Source organism: Mycteria americana, chromosome 7, assembly GCF_035582795.1.
Source record: "Mycteria americana isolate JAX WOST 10 ecotype Jacksonville Zoo and Gardens chromosome 7, USCA_MyAme_1.0, whole genome shotgun sequence".
Lineage (NCBI taxonomy): Eukaryota > Metazoa > Chordata > Aves > Ciconiiformes > Ciconiidae > Mycteria > Mycteria americana.
Window position 1 is genome coordinate 28725014 of NC_134371.1, and position 14600 is coordinate 28739613.

General features: G+C 43.2%; 1 protein-coding gene across 9 annotated transcripts in view; it reads left to right on the forward strand.

The window, feature by feature from the left end:
• Positions 1-11194, forward strand: part of CEP63 (centrosomal protein 63) — a 44454-nt gene extending 33260 nt beyond the window's left edge. For 6 of the 9 annotated variants that reach the window (XM_075507616.1, XM_075507615.1, XM_075507614.1 and 3 more), the window contains 7 exons: positions 1529-1663; positions 2293-2407; positions 4304-4501; positions 4946-5032; positions 7053-7258; positions 7832-8138; positions 10705-11193. In XM_075507616.1, coding sequence (XP_075363731.1) covers positions 1529-1663; positions 2293-2407; positions 4304-4501; positions 4946-5032; positions 7053-7258; positions 7832-8138; positions 10705-10863 — 1207 coding nt within the window. In that variant the 3' untranslated portion in view covers positions 10864-11193. Of the gene's footprint in view, positions 1-1528; positions 1664-2292; positions 2408-4303; positions 4502-4945; positions 5033-7052; positions 7259-7831; positions 8139-10704 lie in introns of all 9 variants that reach the window. The other 3 variants (XM_075507618.1, XM_075507620.1, XM_075507619.1) reach the window with 2 other exon arrangements.
• Positions 11195-14600: the final 3406 nt, after the last annotated feature.

Sequence of the window (14600 nt, forward strand, 5' to 3'; positions counted from 1 at the left end):
TCAAGGGGCCGAGGTCAATTGTATGAGGTTTAACAAGGCTAAGTGCAAGGTCCTGCACTTGGGCCACAGCAACCCCATGCAACGCTACAGGCTTGGGGAAGAGTGGCTGGAAAACTGCCCGGTGGAAAAGGACCTGGGGGTGTTGGTTGACAGCCGCCTGAATATGAGCCAGCAGTGTGCCCAGGTGGCCAAGAAAGCCAATAGCATCCTGGCTTCTATCAGAAATAGTGTGGCCAGCAGGACTAGGGAAGTGATTGTGCCCCTGTACTCGGCACTGGTGAGGCCGCACCTGGAATACTGTGTTCAGTTTTGGGCCCCTCACTACAAGAGAGACATTGAGGTGCTGGAGCGTGTCCAGAGAAGGGCAACGAAGCTGGTGAAGGGTCTAGAGCAGAAGTCTTATGAGGAGCATCTGAGGGAACTGGGGTTGTTTAGCCTGGAGAAGTGGAGGCTGAGGGGAGACCTTATCGCTCTCTACAACTACCTGAAAGGAGGTTGTAGAGAGGTGGGTGTTGGTCTCTTCTCCCAGGTAACAAGTGATAGGACAAGAGGAAATGGCCTCAAGTTGTGCCAGGGGATGTTTAGACTGGATATTAGGAAATTTTACTTCACTGAAAGTGTTGTCAAGCATTGGAACAGGCTGCCCAGGGAAGTGGTTGAGTCACCATCCCTGGAGGTATTTAAAAGACGTGTAGATGTGGTGCTTAGGGACATGGTATACTGGTGGTCTTGGTAGCGTTAGGTTTACAGTTGGACTCGATGATCTTAAAGGTCTTTTCCAACCTATACGATTCTGTGATTCTGATTTTCATACAGCTGGATCTGTATTGGTTGACACATTGAATGGTGTGCTGTAGTTTCTCACAAGTGCTGTGCTTCCTTGCAGCATTTGCCAAATTGCATTGCTTTTGAACTCAGTGAAGAGTGTGGAAGGAACCACCTTTCTACTCAGCTAGGTTTCTGGAGGCACCACAGGGCTTTTGAGCTTTTCAGCTCTTTTTTCCCCAGGCATTTTCAGTCAAGTGCTGGAGGCCTTTCAGGATTTGATACTGTGCTTATTAATGTAGGTGAAAGTTCTCACCGATTTAATGATGTCAGATTAGGGTCTTGGTGAAGTAACTACATATGTGACAAAATCATCTTGGCCTTTCCCTTCTGCACTGGCAACATGCAAAAGCTATAGGGTTCTGATGGCCATGTCAAAAGGTTTTGGCATATGTTACCTAACAGCCACGCCTTTTCTTGCAAGCTGGCTGTCTGCTAATGGCAGGGAGACTGTCTGGATCAAGGAGGCCAACATCAAAATAGGATGTAGTCTTAAATCAGCCTGAACTCAAATAGGGGTCTGTCATCCAGCTGGTATGTTTGCTGGTATGTTTGCTGGTTCACAGTGCACACAGGTGTCACCTAGTATTGGGTTTTGTGTATTTTTCAGAGAATTCCAAGAAAATGGTGGTTACGTTCCCCATATTAGTGTACTCAGAGGTGACGTTTCTGTGCTGGGATTAAACTTCATGTTTCTGCGTAGGGCCTTGGAGGAACGCTTGCAAGAGAAACAATTGTGTTCTCCAGGGCTGGAGCTGGAGCATATACTGCTGCAGCTGGATGTTGCCCAGAAGAAGGAACAGCACTTACAGTCAGAAGTGACTCATCTTGAGAACAGGTAACAGACTGCTTGCTTCCCCTGGATGTGCAATGAAACTTGGATAATAATATAATACCTAATATACTGTATTCATCAAGTTAACCGGTCCCACTGATTTTGTAGGCTTATTTTAAATATCAAAGGGCTGAAGAAATCAAATGCTATTCATTTTGCAGTTTAATAGTGAGACTGTTTTGCTAATTGGTTGGCTGCTTTTCACCGCACACTGTGGGCGTTTTCAGTGTTTTAGCTTGCTTAGGCTTAGCACCTTCATTGGTAATAGGTTACAGAATCTTTGTAAGTCAGCTGGTAAGAACCAGATCTAGACCTTACTGTGAAATAAGAATTATAAACAAGTCTTCCTCTCTGAGTTTGTGGTTTTGAGACTAATGTTTGCCTGGGAAGTTTGTAATCTTAGAATGGTAAAGAAACAAACAAGAAACAGCTATTATCTGTTAGATCAACTTCCTCATCTCTTTTGACATTATTTTGGTAAACAAAACCAAAGGATTGGTAAGGAACTTCTAGGTTAAGAGTCTGGTTTCTGTTATGACAGACATAGGAGACTGCTTGGAAGATCAAAGTTTCTCTGACAATGTCCTCCTTCTTAGGGTATTCTAATCTGTAGTTTTATATTTGGCACCCAGCCTGGTGTCTTCAAATGCAAGGTGTGTACAGCTGAGTGAAGAGCTGGATGAGAATATGAAAGAGCTGCAGTCAATGGAAGAACACCATACTGAGTCAAAGGCAGAGATTAAAAAGGTAATGTCACTTTGTTCCTGGAGAGTGGGAAAGGCACTTGTGGAGTCAGCCGTTCCCATGTGTGTCATGTGCCTGTGCCTCAGCAAGAGACTGCAGTGCACAGTTAGCAACGCTCCAAATGAGATCAAAGGCCAGGAGTGTTGTGGAGGCAGTGGTAGGCTGAAGGGTAAGTAGCAGATCTGAGAAAGGAGGAGTTGAGAGGATGGATCTGCAGGTTTCTATACATGGCTCTGCAGTTTACTTTGTGAGCATCTGTTAGGCCTACCCCTACATCACACAGTACTTCTCTACAGTGTGAAGATACTTGAATTAGTGCTGGAGGGGCAAATATGCAAAGAAATTAAGGCCTGGAATCCTGAGTTTAAGCCTAATATAGGCTCCCAACAGGATGAAGAACAGGGAGGGAATGAGTTTTGCTGTAATATGTCCTATCACACTTGAGACAGGGCTTCAAATGTGTTCTAGTCTGTATGTGAATAAGGGGGGTTGTTTCAGGCTTGATACCTACACAGGAACCAGGATCTGGAAGAAATGGAGCAGCTCATCTGCCATGAGAACCTCACCATAGTGCTCTGTGCACCCAAGGGAGGCAAGCCCTCCAAAAGTCTTGACTTTTAATAATGGACTAGATCAGCTAGTGTGAGAGCTTTCACTGGTGCATGGTTAGAGTAGAAACCTTATTGGACTTGAGTGGAAAACCTCACTTCTCTGAAAATCTTTCATCTTTTATTCTGAATGTACAGAAGTGCAGATCTTGCCAGAGATGTGTGCTTGGTTACACATTTAAACGGCCACACAATAAATGAATCTCCTACAGGCTGCTGGGGAGGAAAGAAAGATTTATTATGGTTGTTTCTATTTTATATACTTGGGAGGCATTGAGGTGACATGGAGATAAATCACCATATGTATAGTATTTACATGGCTAGGCAGAGATCATCTGGTTCAATTTTCTAAAATGCTTGTAATTTGCAGAAAAAACCTGGAGGTTTGGGTGGCTAATATTTCTGGCTAATGGAATGGAATACTAGGGAAGAAATTATGCTATGTTGTTGTTCTGTTATGCCACTGAATAAATATATGGTGTGCCTACCAGAATATTGTATGCAATTCAGGTCTGCCATCTCAAAAAGGATTGAATAAAACAAGATAAAGTATGGAAAAAGATGACCAAAAGGATAAAGTGTGTTTCATACAAGGAACAGCTGAACGGAATAGGACTTACCAAGCTGGAAAAGAGATAAATGAGATTGAACATACTAAAAATAAAATCATGCCTGTCATGTGGAAAGTAAATAGGGAATGATTATTCTCTCATAATGCAGGGACTAGTGGTCATCAAATGGAGTTATGAAAACAAAGAGGTATCTTTTTACCCTGTGCATAGCTAGCTTATGGAATTTTGCCATGGGTAGCTTTAGTTGCTACAAGCTAATATCGATTCAGAAGGCTTAGGACGAATTAGTGGAAGAAAAGTCTGGCTAGATCTATTTAAAGATACCATCTCTGCCTCAGGAAGGCGGAGTGGCAAATTGCAAGGTTATATTATGAAAGTGTTACTGTGCTTGCCTAGTGATGGTAAACCTTTGGGTATCTTTTGTTGGCCATGGAGGTAGAACAGTGAGCTAAAGAGACTGTGATTTGATCAATTATAGGTCTTCTTGAGTACTCCACAGAGTAACTTATGTCTTGTCCCAGTTGGCAGTTTATGGTGTAGAAAAGGATTGGGATGAGGTAGTTTTCAATCAAGAAGGACAAGCATGCACAGAGGGCTTGTTACATAGAGCTTTTTGTTTTCCAGTACTTAGATTTCATGTTACCATGTGCAATACTTTTGCTTTTTTGCTGAAACGTCTTTTAAAAGATCGTGGGTGATGTGTGCATATCTTTCTCCAGCTGAAAGAGCAGCTCTCTCAAGCTGAACAAACTCACAGCAGTGAGCTAGAAGGGATGAAAAAGGAAATCTCCAGGTTGACACAAGAGTTACACCAGCGGGACATCACAATTGCGTCTGCAAGTGGCTCCACATCAGACCTAGAACAACAGCTGAGAACAGAGATTGAAAGAGCAGAGAGGAAAGCGGTGGAGCACAGGGTAAAAAAGGCAGAAGACTTATGCTGTCTCTTTAAGGGATCTGAAGGCTTGGAATACCACCCTGGTTTTTAGCTATGTTAACAGTTTCCTTCTCTTGTCAGCCTTTGAGCAAAGACTTTGAGACCCTTCTGATGAAATCTTCTAATTTATGGTGTTCACTGAATCTGTCTTGCTGCTTCTTTTCAAACCTGTAACTGGCAGTCCCACAGAATTCTTTGAGATCACTTATGTTAACTAGGCCTGGATGATGACATCTTTGAAAACTAAAGTAAATGACTGCATGGTTATTTGTATGGTCTTCTCTATAGGGTCCCTTGCAGAACTAACGGCCCAAACCTTGCTTTGTACTCATGCTTGAACTGAGGGTGGAAAATGCCTGTAGGGTGTTGTGGGCATGTGTTGTGTTCTTTTTTCTGATCTTGTTGTTTGCCTTTGTCTCCTCAGGTAATTCTGGTCCAGCTGGAAACCTTGAGGCTGGAAAACCGTCATCTCTCAGAGATGCTGGAAAAAATGGAGTGCGGTATGCTAGAGGTATGCATTAGGGAACGGAGATGGGAAGGGGCTAGCACTGTGTGTTAGTTAACCTGGGAACAGTAATAGTCTTTGCCCAGGCCTCTCAAAATGCTTGGTAGAGTTCAGTGAACTTAAAACCCAAGCAAAAGGGGCAATTTCTGAGTAAATAAGGCCCAGAAATACCAAGCATCTTGTTCAGTCACAGAGTAGTGAGGAGAACTGCAGAAATAGAGCCCTCATTTCAGTTTCTTCTCCATGGGGTCTGGCCCATGGTTTTTAGGGCATTTTGTTGTATTTCCATTTTATGCCAGTTTACCTCAAACCTGTGATTCTAAATCTCTGATGTCCTTTTGACCTGTCTTCGAGCTGTAACTGCTCTGGTTCATGCAATTTCTGCGGTGAGAGCATGTTCCCCTCCTGGTGAGGAGCCGTTCAGCAGGGCTGTCCCTTGCACTCCACAGGCAGGTTGCAGCCTGAGAATATGGAGTGGATGCCCTGGGGCAATGTGCTGGAAAGGGGCACTGTGGTGGGCTCCTGCTGATGTGGCACTCTTGAGGCTCAGTAAGGGCAGCTTGTCCAGAGGGGAGAAGGGGAGCCTGCATGGAAGAGGTGCAGTTTTGACAGGAATAACACCTTGAAGGTAGTTCATTTTAGTGCCTGTGTGAAGGAGGAAATGGCTAGTTTGCAAGTTCTGTCTCACGTAAACCAGAATGGATGCTTCACAGGGGGCAAGGACTGGATTCAGATAGCTGAAAACCTAATGGGGATATATCATCAAAGCTTTTATCCTGTCAGATCTGTGGGAAGGAATACTCTGCTCTTAATATTAGCTTGGGTTGATTGTCAAATGTGCCAAGTTCTTGGGAAAGTGTTGAACAGAAGCTTGTGGCTGGTGAGATGGAGAAAAAACAAAGCTTTCTGGAAGGCTGATTTGAGACTGAAATGACCTAAGGCCCATTACTTTCTGCTTGAAGTGCCTGCTGGGCTTTTGCCTGCCTGACTTACCAAAAACTTGATCGCAAAGTGCAAAGCAAGAAACCTGTTGTTTGGTTTGTTTTTTGTTTTTTTTTTTTAAAAGGGTGGGGGGGAGCCCCATGGCACAGGAGCTACCAATCTTGGCCAGATTCTTCTAGTGCACATTTGGAAAGACCTTAGATACAGCAGTGATGAGAATGAATTAAGCATCTAAATTTAATAGAATTGTCAAAAAGAAAGTGGGAATGTCACAGGAGTAGAAACAATGGAAATTATATCCACCTAGACGAGTAAGGAGAAGATGGGCAAGCAAGTTGTTCAGAGTTTCAAAAAGAAAAAAAAAAATTCAATTTTACCAGTGGAAGTATCTAAAGTGCTATGCGTCATCCCAGGTGGGGAGGTGTATGCACAGCCTTTCGTAATTGTTACCACAGGCCTTTGCTAATTTCATTGAGGGGATCTAGAAGTGTTCTTGCAAACAGCTTTGCTGGTAAATCATATGGAAGGTAGTTTCTCACTGAGAGTGGTTACTTCTCATCAACAGCTAAGCTGCTGGGGTATGTGTTTCTTCACACCTGTAGGAAGTATCTGGCAGAGCATGCTACTCTGATACCTGGAGAGTTGCTTGAACTGAGACAGTTTACTGGGGTGCCACCTGAGTGTTCCCAGCTTTGGCTGAGAGGCTTGCATCTTAGCTGACATAAGTGAGGGAATCCTAGAATATATAGGTGGAGGAGAACTTGAGGTCATGTAGTCCTTCTCATTATCCCAAGGCCAGAGGCAGATACATCTGAACTATTCTTGGTGTATATTTTCCTGTTTTCAAAAGCATCCAGTGATGAGAGACTTCCTTTCCTAGACAGATCAGCACAGCTTGTCTGGATGCAGACACAATAAAGCATATATAACTGATTTGTTCTTATGAAAGCCTTGAAAATTTTGCCAGTCAAAATTGGGGTTAGAGGATATGCCTTAAGGAATTGCTTGCTGGCCTTTGGTCTGGATTTGACTATGGTGTCTTGCAAATCAGAAATTTCGACTGCAGCCCTTCTCTGTCTATTAGGGAAAAGATGTCACCCTAAGAGCACTCGGTGAAGACTATGCTGTTGAACTAAATAAATTAAAATCTGAGAACCAGCAATTGCAGAAGGATCTAGCAGAGGCCAGAGCAAAACTGGAGCTCACTCGGCGGGTCTGCCAGGATGAACCTGAGGGTGTTGCTCAGCAGATACAAGACGAAGAGCCTGAGGCCAGAGATGTGCAGTACAGGTGAGTGTTGCATGACCCCAAGGATGCTGCTTCCGTATAACGAAGGAGAACAGAAGGCATGGGGGTGTGTGGGTTTTTAATGACGTGCTTTATGTATAGCATCTATCTCCCAGCACATAGTACGTATGGGAGAACATAAAGGACTGTTTTGGAATCTGCCTTTATGCTTTCAGTAGTGTAATAGCTTTTAGTCCCAGCTGGTTGGCGTTCTGCAAAGCCAGCTAATATTTGACTGTCTTTTGACTGCCTTTGCCTTTTTCTTTGATTGAGAAGCAGTATGTGCTCTTTTCAGTGAAGGGATTCGATTTGGCCCAGGTGGCTGTGCTCCTTTCTTTTGCAGTACTAGGATGTGCAGACGATAGTTTTTGGTATCTACAATAGCAGAAGAGTGAGAGAGAATTCCTTAGAGACTGGATGTGCATCTGGAAGTCCTATGGAAACAAGAGCCAGTTTGGATTGCCAGGGCTATTAGTAACCTGTATGTTAATTGTTATCTCTGTGCAAGTTTTTGCTAAAGTTCAGCTGCTATGAGGCAAACTGTCAAACAGTTTTGTATTCAAACCTGCCTTCCAGGTCAATGCAGGAAGCACAGCACAAACATGATGAACAAGCAGAGAGAATACATCACAAGCCTGATGGGACTATTCAGCATCATCAAGGGGAGCCCCAGAGATGGGGGGCTGCTGAAATAGGAACTGTGACCCCTGAGACGGGTGAGCTATCCACCCAGACCAGCAGGAAGAACTGCATGGAGTCACCTGCTTTGGGCGCCTTGCTGGAAACTGATTCTTTGCTCCATGTGCTGGATGGAAACAAAGATTTTGCCGATGAAGCATCTAAGCAGTCCATCTCAAATGATCAGAGAGAACCTGGGCCTTTGGTAAGGAGTTGTAGAGAAGCTGGTTGCTATTCAACAGCTGGGGATACAGCTGAGGATATAGATGAGAATCTGGCAAAAGGAGCTAGATTTTTGAATGTATGGTCTGGCTAACATGGTGTGTATGATTCTTTAGGCATACATCAAACCTTAAAAGGGAGGAAAAAACACTCCTGGATGGTTAATACTTGGACAATGGGAGCCATGTGGTTATTCTTCAGAACTCTCTAGAGAAGAGCTTTGTGTTTGGTTTAACTGATAAGCTCATTCCAGAAGCTCATGGTTCTCTCCGTACTGGTGCTGTACATCAGTTTGTACCACAAACTGCTTTTGTCATGTGACAATTCTGCTTCAGCTTTTGGCTTGGGTCTGTAGCAGAGGCTCAGAGTGGATGTAGAGTGCTGAGTATTTCAACATACAGTTTCTGGGTGAATCTGAAAGCTGGTGCTGCACATCTACATTCACTGTAATGCACAGGGTGAGTTTGACCCCTCTGAATGGGACTGCAGTAGTCATCACACTGAACTTAAAGCCACTTATGCCAGCTGATAGGAAAGCCTGAAATCAGTGCTTCACTGCACAAGGGAAGGCTATTATTTTTCTCAGTCACTGATCATACTTTTTTAGTAGGGAGCAGTGTTGGCACCTTCTCTGTCCTTTTACCTCAGCTCAGTTGCTGGAGCACTTGCCCAAGATACAGGAAATTTGGACTCAATCACTTCTTGCCTGTGGTGTTTAAGACCATATATCCCAGTACCCACTGTAATGACCAGGCTGTAGACTGACTTGAGCAGGGAGGGGAATGGAAGAGGGCCACTGAGAGTAATTGTCATACCCTGGGTCAGACAGGGCTGTAGTAGTTCAGGGAGGGGAGAATCCTGGGTGCTGATCCTTGCTCCAGACGTGTTGCCACTAGCAGTCTTTGGAGTATTTTCTCCTCTGGTTGTGCATTGTTAGCAGTGACAACAGCTATTTTTATTTGGTGGGGAGCCCAGAGAAGAGTCTCTAAGGCTGATGCACAGATTAGTGGAGGCTTGTCAGGTTTGTAGATTTTGATGAGCTTTACTACCAAGAATAGGTCTTGATTGTTTCAAGACTAAAGTAGCTTGTGGGCATGTCCAGAAAATAAATGTTGGGAGCTTAGGGAACTGTCATATTCTAAATGGAAACTCTTCGGACTGCAGGATTGGAACTGAAGTGCGAACAGTTCCACTTCAGGGTCTGAGAAGCTCTAGGGCTTGATGTTTAGTAGAAGAGAATGTGCTGCTTTTTGTTCTGAAAGGTAGAAATAAGGTTTCTAGGGAAATGCAAATATTTCTCCCAGTGTTGACTGGGACTCCCTGCTTATGGTCAGGCTCTAGTGTCTTTAAATCAGTTCCTTTAACAGTAAGAGAGGAGAATTCTCATCAGTAGGCAGTAGTGGGATGGGAGAGATTTGCTTGTTATCTGCAGCCTTTTATTCTGCTTCCCTTTGTTCCTGGCTGCTGATAAAAGACCAGAAAACCATGAGACTCCATGATTTGGGAATAACCAGTTACGTTCTCTTGCCAAGACACAGAGGCAAGTTTTCTGTAATGGAAAGCAGCCCCTTAGTAACTTTATAATTCACCTGCCAGCTGCTGTGCAGGAAGCTTCTCTTCATCAACTCATAAATTAAGCCTAGTTTACAATGTTATTTTTGTAAGTTAAGAACTTGTGGGTAAGTGATGTGAGTAGCAGGAATAGTTCTTGACTGTAAAAGAAAAAATCTGGGTTAGTTTATTGAGCATTGCTAGCTGAACTGAAGTGGCATTCAGTGAGCTGTGATGGGAGTTTGGTCTGTACTTCCCCTGTGAGAGTGTAGCAGGAACCCATTATTTCAGGGAAGCAGAGGAGGTCTATAAAAGAAAGCAGAGATATCCCCAGTGCTGGTCCAGTCTGGCAGTTCTTTCCCTTTCCTGGGACCTATATTCTGAGGTGATAATGCTCACTTCATTTTTATGAAGACAAGGAGCAAGATGTAGACCCTAAGTGTGAGGCAGGACTAACAGACCCAGGACACAACCCTTGGTATTTTGTAGTGACCTTCTCTAGAGTTATGCTATGATTGCACATGCCATGTCGTTCCTTCTCATTATTTGAAGTGGAGAGGCTGGTAATTGAAGTGAAACTCCAGTTCCCCTAAGTAAAGAGTCAATTCCTGTTGATAGGTCTGGGGTCAGAGTTCCACCTGTGAAGTGCAACAGTTATTTAGGCACACGGAGAGCTTGTTTCTGTTCAGCTCTAGTCCCCCAGTGCCTTAGAGAGGGGAACTACTGGAATGGAAAAGTTACGCGTGCTGAAGTACTGATTTTACTCCCTGCAGTTTTGGCAAAGGCTTGGGAGGCTTTCACTGTTGGTTGGAGACTGTTGGGAGGGACATTTACCTATAATAAAAACATGAGAGCTGAGTGCTTAGTCTGTCCAGTAAGATAGAAATGACACAAGAGCCCTTTAGAAGCATATTTAGTTGTGTGGTTTGTGGATCAGTAGTGTTTCTGACTGAAACTTGGAATGAAAGAATACCTGATATCCCTTTATTTCCCTTTAGTGCCCCCTGCCTACAGCTTCAGTTGGATCAATAGCTGCAAGATACCTGGAAGAGGAAGAACTGAGATCCCATCACATCCTGGAGTGCCTAAATGCTCACATTGAGGAACTGAAAAAAGAGAGTGAAAAGATAGTGAGACAATTTGAACACCGGGAGTAATGTTTCTTATTGAATTTGAATGCTGGTTTATTTACATGGTTCCAAACTGTGACTAAGAAGGTACCTATAAACCAGTTCCCATTGGAGCTTGAGTGAGAGGCTGTATCTCCCACTTTGAGCTGAATCAGCAGGATGGATATTGAGGAAACTCCTCTCTAACATGTTTGATCTGATGGAGGGTATTACACCACAAACACTTTAGTCAGCTTGTTGTAGGTGAGAAAGCTGCATCAGAGGTATATGTTTGTGCACTCACTCACAAAGAGATTATGGTGTTTTTTAGAAGCAAACCATTTGCTAATTTTAATGTAAAGTATTTTAAGTATATTTTATACATGTAAAAGCATTGAAATAAAGCAAAATGGAAAAACACCTCTTTTCTTGTTCATACAAATATACAGAGTAAATCTCTTGCGGCTTCTCTTGCCTTCTCGTCAGGAACTTTGATCAACACCTTTTCCATCCTTTCCCTCCCAGAGGAGCTATGTTCTTCAAGGAACAAGGAATATAATTCCTCTTTCCTTTAGGGTAAGAGGAATTATATTCCTCTTTTCCTTTAGGGTACCAGTATTTTCTCCAGTTAATTTTCCCTTAGTGGGATTTCTTAGTATTTCCTGGTTCTTGCAACTTCTGCCCTTTACTGTTTGTATAGTATCTGGCATCTTTATCTTACCTTGCACATTGCTTGAAGTACTGCAAAATAGCTGAGGAATGAATGGCTGAATTCTGATTGTGGTCACAGCTCTTATAAAAGAGAGTAGTTGGAACTGGAAATGAAATTGTATGGGAGGAGAACCCACAAACAAGTGAGATTCATCTGCATGCAGATGTAATTGCAACTGCTGTGTAAGCTGGTATCAGCCTGTTTTGAATCTAGGCAGTCTCGGACACTGTCCAGTCAAGTTGAACTGCTGCATTAAAATACATCTGTGACCTGTTTTGAGGAATATATTCAGTCCTTCCCCAAGGAAAGTAAGTTGTTAATGAGTGAACAGAACCTGTTTCCTATGGATTTGCCTTTCTTCCAGGGGCACTCTGCAGTTCTTCTGTGGCTGAGCCTTTACAACCTTTGTACAGGCAAACCTAGGGACAGAGACATCCCTTGTCCATCTCTGTAAGTTTCCCGTTCCTTTCCGTCAGCTTCACCTTGTCCTAGAGCAGCTTAAGGCTGTCAAGAAACAGGAATTCAAAAGCAATATGCATGTGCCAAAATCCAACCATCAGATTAGGCAGATGAGTTCAGCAAAGGTGATGCCTGTCTGCAGACTGCAGCCTCTTTGTCATGCCATAAAATGGGACTGCACTTGGTCAAGCAATTCTGCATTCCAGAGTTGAATAACATTTGAATCAACAAGTCCTTTTATTTTGGCTTTCTTCTGGAGTTATTTGAACCAGGATAAAACCTTCAAATCCATTCTGGATTCTCATTGTGCAGTCTTTGTAATTAGGTGTTTTAACTGCCCACAACTGGGGATAAACTGTGGTTGTGCATTTTGCACGTAGTCAGCATCGGCCTCGGTTCTTGTTCAGAGCTGTCCACAGGTAAGCATTTTTGGAACATCCACCTTAACTATCCAGATCTCAAGTAAGGACTTGATCATGGGGCATTTTGACAAAAACTGAATGGCTAAATAGAACAAACTTGTTTCCCCTTCCTGCGTGAACCTATAGATCCACTGAGTATGTGGTATGCCAGAACTCCTAGGGATTCCTCATGTCCTTCAGTCGTGACAGCAATACCATTTTTTAAATGATACCTTACAAATCATTTTATATTTCCTGAAGATTTGTTAAGTAAGCTTCATCATGCACTAAGTGTTTTCAGAAGTTTAGAAGACATTTTGGCTCATTAGTGATGTTTGCTTCCATATCCCTTTCCTTTAGAGGTATTTGGCAGTTCATCTTCATGTTGGCAGAAGTGAAGAGCGAAACTGAAGATGATCCATTTGTTTAATTAGCAGCTATAATCCTACAGTATTTATCAATTTCTAATACATGTAATACAGCTTCATTCAGGGAGTAGGCGCTAAAAATTTGATCTAAGGTGATCTAAAGAGTAAAATTTGTGACTGGAACTGCCTAATTACTTCTCTGTGCTGGTGATGTGCTCTGTCTTTCCCACCTTCTCTCTTTGCAGATATACAGTGCCAGTGCCACAGGCTCTTGTGTGCCTGCTGTTTCTCGAGTTGCTGTGCACAGACAACAGGAGAGGAGGACAGAGGTTGAGCAAGGTAGTATGATGAGTTGAACAGTTTCCTGCTCTCCCTGCATTGCTCACTTTTAAGCATGTACCTTTCTCATGGCCAGCATGGAAATAGCAGATTGTATACTAACTGTATTCGTTCCATGGGTGAGGAAGCTAGCTCGTGAGTAGATGGAAGTGCAGAGATACACTTCCCAGAGATAAAAACTTGTTCTACACATACTTAATTTGCCTTCACTGAGAAACAAGATGTTTGCACAACTGAGTGGTCTGAATTCACAGTGCTAAGTAATTACACCTCTTGGTGGTGTAGGGATTACAAAAACTGTTCAGTCCGAACGCCTGCCAAGGGAGAACTCTGACTGAAATGGGAGAGTTGGTAGTCTTGAGATAACTGAGAAATCTGTTCCATACTTGTTCTTCTGGTGTTAAGAGTCTTGGCTGTGCTGAAGAATGTGCATTTTTTATGAGGGGGAGGAGAAAAAGACTTGTTTATCCTGGAGGGAGATGTCACAGCAAGTACAGACTTCTGAGGTGCTTTTATCTGAGACTGGAGGGTTTCTCAGGCATTCTTCTCTGCCTTTGCAGTGTCAAACATCCCTTGGAATAATCACCTGACCCTGGAAGCTTTATAATTAATGAAGCTGGAAAGGGGTTTTTGTGTCTTTGAACTCATGCCTTCGATAGCACTAAAGAATTTTTTACACACTTGCAGGGGTGAGCCAGATGTTTGTTTTCCGTTTGAAACAAAAATGTGTAAATTTATTTGCAGTACTTCTGTTTGTACCAGCCTAGCGTCTTGAAACTGGGAAGCTGTTGCAGGCTCTGTCTGTCTTTAGTGTGCTACAGATGTTCTTCCATGGGTTTGACAGTGCTTTGGGTCACTCTTTACTTTGAGGGGTTAAATGAGTCTGTGCCTGTATACATGCGTATAATTGCAGGTGTCTGGGTTTTGCAGTGTTGTGCTGGGGGAGGAGGGACTGAGATCTTGCTAGGTAGGGGGCAATAGTGTATAAACTGTCCTCTCTACTCCTTTGGGATAATTTTTCCCCCTGCCATCTTGAGACAGAAATAGAGCATGTGGGGTTAGAGAGAGACCTTGTGAAAAGGAGTCTTTGAGATGAGGAGCAGGGACTGCATTCATACTGGTGTCTGCCTGCAGAGAGATGCTTTACCACGGCTGCCCACTAGTTGTGCCTGTTTGTATACGTGTAAGTGAACATCAAGTATTTGGTTGCATGAAGGATGTAGTTTGGTATCCTTCACCCTGTTATGTGGAAAAAGTAGTTTTCTTTAGTTCCTAAGCTCTCTGGGATGCCTCCTTATCCTCCCACTGTAAGAAGTGACGTATTTGACTGGATCAGCTTGACCTGTAAAATGAAAGCTACTGAAATGCGTCTTCCTTGATCCAAAAAATGGGATCTAAGAAAAAAAGAATTATTCTGCTAGGCACCAGAATAAACCAGGGCTGTCAGTGCTTACAGACAAGGCTGTCTTTAGCCTTCAAGGTCCAAGGCAACCAAAAAATCCCTGA